The sequence below is a fragment of the Oratosquilla oratoria genome, chromosome 16 (genome assembly GCF_046742065.1).
Source record: "Oratosquilla oratoria isolate Oo_2021 chromosome 16, ASM4674206v1, whole genome shotgun sequence".
Taxonomy (NCBI): Eukaryota; Metazoa; Arthropoda; class Malacostraca; order Stomatopoda; family Squillidae; genus Oratosquilla; species Oratosquilla oratoria.
In genome coordinates this window covers 36,251,035-36,258,534 of record NC_134792.1, presented here as the reverse complement: position 1 = coordinate 36,258,534, position 7,500 = coordinate 36,251,035, and the positions used below count along the sequence as shown (strand labels likewise).

At 43.6% G+C, this 7,500-nt stretch overlaps 1 protein-coding gene across 2 annotated transcripts in view; it reads left to right on the top strand.

Moving 5' to 3' along the window:
- LOC143033886 (facilitated trehalose transporter Tret1-like) overlaps positions 1–7,500 on the top strand; it is a 49,671-nt gene that overhangs the window by 29,604 nt on the left and 12,567 nt on the right. For both annotated transcript variants that reach the window (XM_076199506.1, XM_076199505.1), the window contains one exon: positions 156–306. In XM_076199506.1, the coding sequence (XP_076055621.1) occupies positions 156–306 (151 nt within the window). The remainder of the gene's footprint in view (positions 1–155; positions 307–7,500) is intronic.

The following is a 7,500-nucleotide window of genomic DNA, read 5'->3' as shown; positions in this document are numbered from 1 at the left end:
GAAACCATCACATTTGCCTTATGCATTCTAGGGACTATTGGATGTGAGTGCATGCCTTGGCTAGCTATCTCCCTTATAATGAAGTAGAGGCCCTTGGTATATAGATGAATAGATATTTGTTTCTTTATTTACCGGTATCTGTTTTTATTTTTCAGGAAGCAGGTTCAACACTGTCAGACAGTCTAAGTTCAATTATCATTGGCGTTGTGGAGGTTGTGAGCACAGGAATCGTCATCTTTATCATTGACAAAGCTGGACGGAGATTCCTGCTATTCCTATCATCTGGATGTACGAGTTTATCACTAAGTATGCATTATGAGAACTGTTTATTTAAAACGGGAGAGGGTTTTGGTAAATCTGCAATAATAATAATGATAACAACAACAATAATGATAATAACAAGTACAATAACAATAATAATTCATCAATGCCTCAAGTTCCTCTGTGATCGGTAAAAGTGTCAGACGAGAAGAATGGATAACTTGCTACCCCGAGCAATGTTAGCAGTTGCACAAGACTCTCCTTCCAAACGGGTAGCACACCCTGGCTGGTGTTCAGGTGGTAGCTGCCAATCCACCAGTAGACAAGACTCCGCCCTCACTGACTGAGGTATGAATGTCTGTAAGTTTAGGGGATGAAAGGCAACTGGCGTCCGCAGCGTTGTTGGAGTTGCTGGAGATGAGGCCGTGATCTGTGGAATGTGCAGTGTTGTCTGCAATTTGTTACCATTTCCTCTGATAAAGGACTCGTCATCTTTATCTGGAACAGAAAGGGGGGCTGGAAAGACTGTAACAATAACCACGGTATTATATTGGTCAGTCTGCCAGGCAAACATTTGAAGCCTGAGCACATTGGGTTATGTCCAGTAAATCAACAAGTAAGAGCTATGTACGAAAATATGACAAAGTGTTTGTGAAAACAGGTCACCTCAGAATCATTGTTCATATTTAGTAGTTTCAGAGGGATTAGCTTGTTAAGTGTAGTTGGGAAGGCTTATGGGAGGGTCTTGGTTGAGAGGATTAGGAGAGGAACAGAGGGAGTATTTGGTGAGGAACAGTGTGAGTTTATGACAGGTAGAGGTTGCGTAGATCAGATTTTTGTGGTAAGACAGATATGTGAGAAAGCTATAGGAAAAGGTAAGGATGTTTTTGGGGGGCTTTTGTGGATCTGGAAAAGGCTTATGACAGGGTAGACTAGAAGGCACTGTGGGAGGTATTGCAGATATATGGGATAGGAGGAAAGCTTCTAGGAACTGCCAAGAGTTTTTGTGAGAGTAGTAGAGCGTCTGTTAGGATTAGAAATAGAGAGAATGAGTGGTTTGAGGTAAAAGCGGGACCTCGTCAGGGGCGTGTTATGTCACCCTGGCTATTCAATTTATACATGGATGGGGTTGTGCGAGAGGAGGTGAGTCAGGGATTGGAGATGGTTAAAGAAAATGGAGAAAAGTGGGAGATAAGGCAGCTGTTGTTTGCGGACGACACTGCGCTTGTAGCAGGATCAGAGGAGTGATTGAGGAAGTTAGTGACAGAGTTTGGGAAAGTGTGTGAAAGAAGGAAGTTGAAGATGAATGTTGATAAAAGTAAGGTGATGAGATGTACAAGGAGAGAAAGTAGCAGCAGACTGGAAGTGATTATTAAGGGAGACTGGAGTAATTGGAAAGTTTTAGATACTTGGGTGCAAATGTGGCAGGAAAGGGAGGAGTGGAGGTGTAGGAAGAATATAGATTGAGAGAGGCGAGTAAATGCCTTGGTGGATTAAAAAGTGTAATGAGAAACAGACATTTGGGAATGGATGCTAAAAGGAGATTGTATGAAGGAGTGATTGTGCTGACAGTGCTGTATGGGGCAGAAACATAGAACATAAGAGAAGAAGAGAGGAGTTTGAATGTGTTTGATATGAGGTGCCTGAGAAGTATGATAGGGGTTACTAGGGTGGTATTGTGTATAGAAATAGCATTTTGTATACATGTAGGAAATGCAAATGATGTATAACTGTGTGTGTGTGTGTGTGTGTGTGTGTGTGTGTGTGTGTGTGTGTGTGTGTGTGTGTGTGTGTGTGTGTGTGTGTGTGTGTGTGTGTGCGTACGTGTGTCAATTTTTTTTCGAAGTTCCAGGAAGGAGTCGTAAAATTAGCATTCCTGTTTACTTATCTAATTATCATTTCAGTTATTGTAATGTAAAAGTGGAATGAATGTAAAATAGATTATCCTTATATAGTTATACAATTTAACGTATTATTTTGAGTGTCCTTTGTTTTCTGTATAAAAGGGAATAAATGGAACAAATTGAGAAAATGGTAACCGTAGGTATATGCCCAGTGAAAGAGATGCGCAGTGGAACGCATTATTTGTGAGCGGGTTATCTGAGTGAGAGGTTATCGAGTGAGAGGTGTGTACATTATCAGTGATCCAATAAACCGTGACCCGGAACTCTAATATCTTTCGTTACCAAACCTATGTTGAGTCTTAAACGACACCCAACATATTGGCGGCGCTTTAGTGGGATCTGAGCTACGGACATTAGTTACAAGAAAGTGAGTTCTTACCCACCCACCCACCCATTGCACGCAAACTCTTCAACGTTGTATTTCCGACGCTATCTGACGACGTTACTTACTTTCCGTCCTGAGTGACCATATTCATCTGCAACAACGTTCTCCTCTATCTCCAGAGAACGTCTCCGAGATCTTTTCTCTAGGGTCACCTCCGCCTCCACAACCACGCTCACCAAATGTGAATGTTAAGCAGCAGGCTCCACAAGCAGTACCCATTTCCTGTTTACCACATCTGCGTACCATCCTCCACTACCCTCACTCCCTCCCACTCCCTTCGTCTAGCAGTGGCAGGAAGTCGCCTGTCAATCATCGGTCCGCCTTGGTCAACTCATCCGCCACCCTACATTCTCGTGTGCCCTAGTTTCTGCACGCTATCGGCACGGATCCACCTCTACTACCCCAACCACCACCGCCTGGCCAGCGCTGAGCATCTCCTCCGCTCCTCCGCACTCGCGTCGTTTCCGGCCAAGTCCACATCTCCGCCCTACTGCACTCATCGAGTCAGGACTTCACCGAGCGTTCGTCTTCTCCCCCGCTCAACGGCATTCACAAATTGCGAGAGACCAGTGTTTCGCTGCGCCTCCCGAGTGCCAAATTCTGTGCTGTTAACTTGACTGATAGTGTTTCTTTTGATAGTGTTTATTGTGCCTTCCAGTATCTATCTATCTATCTATCTATCTATCTATCTATATACAACATATTTAGAATTTTCTTATACATATTATAATTATATATATGTTTAAGTTTGTGCCTCCTCTACGTATCTTTTCTAATTCCTTCCACTGTTTGCAGCCAAGAAATTATTTGTGTATTTTCCATCTTCAGTGTGTTTCTCCTTCCCCTTCGATATTACTGCTTCGTCAACAATTCTTCCTACTATTTATAAGGTAAGTGGAAAACTCATTGGCACTAGACATCATTTTCCTGCATATCTAAACTCCCTCGATATCCTCTTTCCTAGTCCCAAATTCCCTGGCCATTCAATCCATTTCTCTCCACACACTCCACCATTCTTTAACCGTCCACTCCCTTCATCCCCAGAGTCACCACCTGCACTACCTTCATCCCCAGAGTCACCACCTCTACTACCTTCATCACCAGTGTTACTACCTCCACTACCTTCATCCCCAGTGTCACAAACTCCACCTTCGAGTCCTACTACCATGGCTTCCTCGTCCACCCAACCTCCTATCCCACAACTAATGACTATAGTACATGAAACTGTCGACGTTCCCAAGTTTACGGGCGACAACATTCCCACCCACACCTTTCTTTCAAATGTCAATACGACTATTGACCGCAGAAAATGCGCTACAGATCAGGAGAACATAGCAGTTCTCCTCAGCTTTGTTGACCTTACCTCTAATGCTGGTGACGTCCTTCACTCCGATGCATTCACAGACTGCACTAAGTATACTGACTATGTTACCCAATTCAAACGTACCTTTGGAGAACACGACACCCTGGGTTCCCTCACTCCTTTTTATAACCTTGCTCTGAAAACAAACTCCTCCTTATGTGCGAAAATAGAAAGGATTAAAACTCGCATCTGACCTTAAGTCCGAACTGAAATCAGCTCTTACATCTTCCAACTGGCTTGAAGCTGGTGACAAAATCTCCCTTGACAATGTTGTTTCTCTCGTTTCCTACTTTCGATTTCTTTCTCTTCTCCATCCGGACACCTTAGCCAAAACTTCGTCCGTGCAGTTCACTCCAGCTATGACCTTAACGGATTTCTCTCATATACGTCATAATTCATCCAAGACACTGAATGACATTGTTGATCAATTAGTCCATGTCACCAAACCTACCTTCCCTATTGCTCATATTTCTAGATCTTCATCTCGTTATATATACACTTCTCGCGCCAAATCCAACTCCGTCCTAGACAAAGATCGTCCTTCCGTAATCCTGTCATCTGCTACTTCTGTCAGAAACCGGGACACCATGCCAACCGTTGTATTCTCCGTCTTAACACCCCTCCCGATAAACAATGACCTATTGATGGCCTTTGTTTTAACACAGCTGCTGAGTGTCGTGTTTTGAAGTCCACCCATTCTAATAATCCCTTCCCTCCCCGTCAGACTTCCCCTTCTTCTTCTCCTAAATGACTATCTGCCTCTTTTTCTCTCAAGACTCCCCCTCCTAGCATTCATGTCCCATCCCCACCACCCGCCCCCATGTCCCTTCCCGTTTGTACTCTTTCTAACTCTAACACATGGTCACATGCTCTTTCCATTCCTGCTACTGTACATAACATCCCTATATCTCTCTTCATAGATACTGGGTCCCCTTCCTCAAACTCCGCTCCTCCTATAAGCCTGTCACCTTCTTGGAGCCCTCCGACTTACAACTTACTAACGTAGATGGTGTTCTATTTCCGGTCCTAGGTAAGATCCATCTTCCAATCAGTCTCACTACTCAAAGTCCAGAGATTCAAACTCCCCTTTATGTAACCGGTGTACAGTTTCCTGCAGATGTGTTTCTAGGTCTACACACCATGCAGCAATACGGCATTGTCGTCTACCCCACATATTATGACATTGCTTATGGTAGTTATTTCATTCCTGCCCTCCCTTTGGCGACTACCCCTACACCACTTCCTACAGTTCCTAGTTCTGAGCAACCCCCCTCCCCTCAACAAAGCATGCTAGTTGTTTCTGTTCCCACTATTGCTGCTCCTCCTTCCCCCGACCATGTTCAGTCACCTTCAAAAGGTATTACTTCCTCCCTGCCTGCTCTAGATTCCACTTCACAAGACACTGTACAGCCTTCGTCTGAACCTTCCATTCAGATTTCACTCCCCCTTCCTGTGAACCTGCCTTGACCAAATCTTCCAACCGTACGAAGTGAATGCGTTCTTCTCGCATGTCAAAATCTAGGAAATGAAATACCAAATGCACTTCCCCTTCTCCAGAATTCTCTCCAACAGAGCGACATTTCTCTCCTACCTTAGATGAATGGGTAATTACCTCCTCCCCTGTCTCCACTGTGCTTTCCACCATGTGTCGCACTACCCATGCAGTGTTAACAAGACCCGTGACTCTACCACCACATGAGTATTGCAAAGTGCAGCTTCGCATTTTCCGAGCTCAGGAATGCGATGTTCTCTGTATGCCAGAATCCACCCGTGCCAATTGCATATCACTAAATTCAGCCTTATGCACTACCACCAAGAAAGGTCATACTTCTTTTTTAGCTGCCAATTACACTAATGCTCCCCTCCATCTCAAACTTGATACAAACTTATGTGATTTTCTCGTGTATCCTTCAAGAGTAAAAGTCATCGATGACCCCAATTCTTCCTTGCTAATTCATATCATTACCTCCGATGTGCCTCATGCACAGGTTCCTATTGATGCATCTCACTTCAATTCCCTTGACTTCCCCGATACTCAACAGAATTTTGTTTCTCTATGCAGTGCCTTTAGACATGTCATTGCCTTGCCTGGTAAACCCCTAAGTTCTATTGACCTCATTCACCATCACATTCCCCTTCGCGATGGCTCCAAATCTTGCTACATTCCTGCTTACAGAATGCCACATAGCAAACGTAAAATTGTGGACAAGCTCATTGCAGACATGCTTGCCCAGGATATCATTGATCTCTCCATTTCTGAATGGAATTTTCCCTTATTTTTTGTACCAAAACCAGATGGTGCCTTCCATCCTCTTGTAGATTTTTGAGAACTAAACAAGATCACCCTTCCAGAACGGATACCTATCCCTGTCTTACAAGAAATTTTACATTCTGTTGGTCAAAATAATACTGTCTTTTCAACTTTAGACCTAATGTCCGGCTATTTCTAGATTCCTCTTACTCCAGAAAGTCGACCCCTAACAGCCTTCTCAACCCCTTCTGGTTATTTTCAATTCAAACGATTAGCTATGGGTCTAACCCCTGCTCCTTCTGTCTTTACTAGACTTATGCATACTGTTCTTGATGGCTTACTTGGTGGTAATGTCTTTATATATTTGGATGACATCATAGCTTCTAAGTCAATATCAGAACACCTTCAAACCCTTCAACAGGTATTGTCTCGTCTTGCTGATGCCAACCTCAAACTCAAGCTGAGCAAATGCTCTTTCCTTAAGAAAGAAATCCGTTTTCTTGGTCATGTCCTCACTTCTCATGGCATTCTTATTATTCCTGATAAAGTTAAAGCTGTTGCAGACTTCCCTCGTCCCACAGACGTTGAGCACCTTCGCTCCTTTCTTGGACTTTCAGGATATTACCGATGGTGCATACACAATTATTCTACTATTGCAGCTCCTCTTACTTCACTGCTAAAAAAAAGATGTTCCTTTTCAGTGGTCGTCTGCCCAGGAACAAGCTTTTGCAGACTTAAAAAATGCCTTTACTACTGCTCCTGTCTTAGTTTTTCCTGAATATAACTTACCTTTCATTTTTCTACACCGGTGCTTCTTTCCAAGGTCTTGGTGCTGTCCTTATGCAAGAACAAAACACACGCCTTCGCCCCATTGCCTTTGCCAGTAGACTCCTTAATAAAGCTGAACGTAACTATTCTGTTACCGAAATTGAAGCTTTAGCGGTTATTTATGCTCTTCGACATTTTAAGGAAATTATCCTTGGCTATCCTGTCACAGTCCATACAGACCACAAGGCGCTTCTTCAGCTTTTTAAAGGCAAGAACCTGTCCGGTAAACTTTCTCGCTGGTTCTTGACCATTCAGGAATTCAACCCCACCTTCTCTTATGTCCAAGGTAAAGCAAACAATATTGCTGACGCTTTTTCTCGGAAAGTTGCTGCTATCAATTCCCTCCCTCGGCCAGTCACTCTTACTCATGTGCGTATTCATGCAGCTCAAAGATCTGACCCATTGTGGAAACGTGATATTTTCTCTCGAGTCAGGAGATACATCAGACCTTACAGACTTCATACCTCCTTGGAACACTTCAGACTCGTCGATGACATTCTTTGCCACG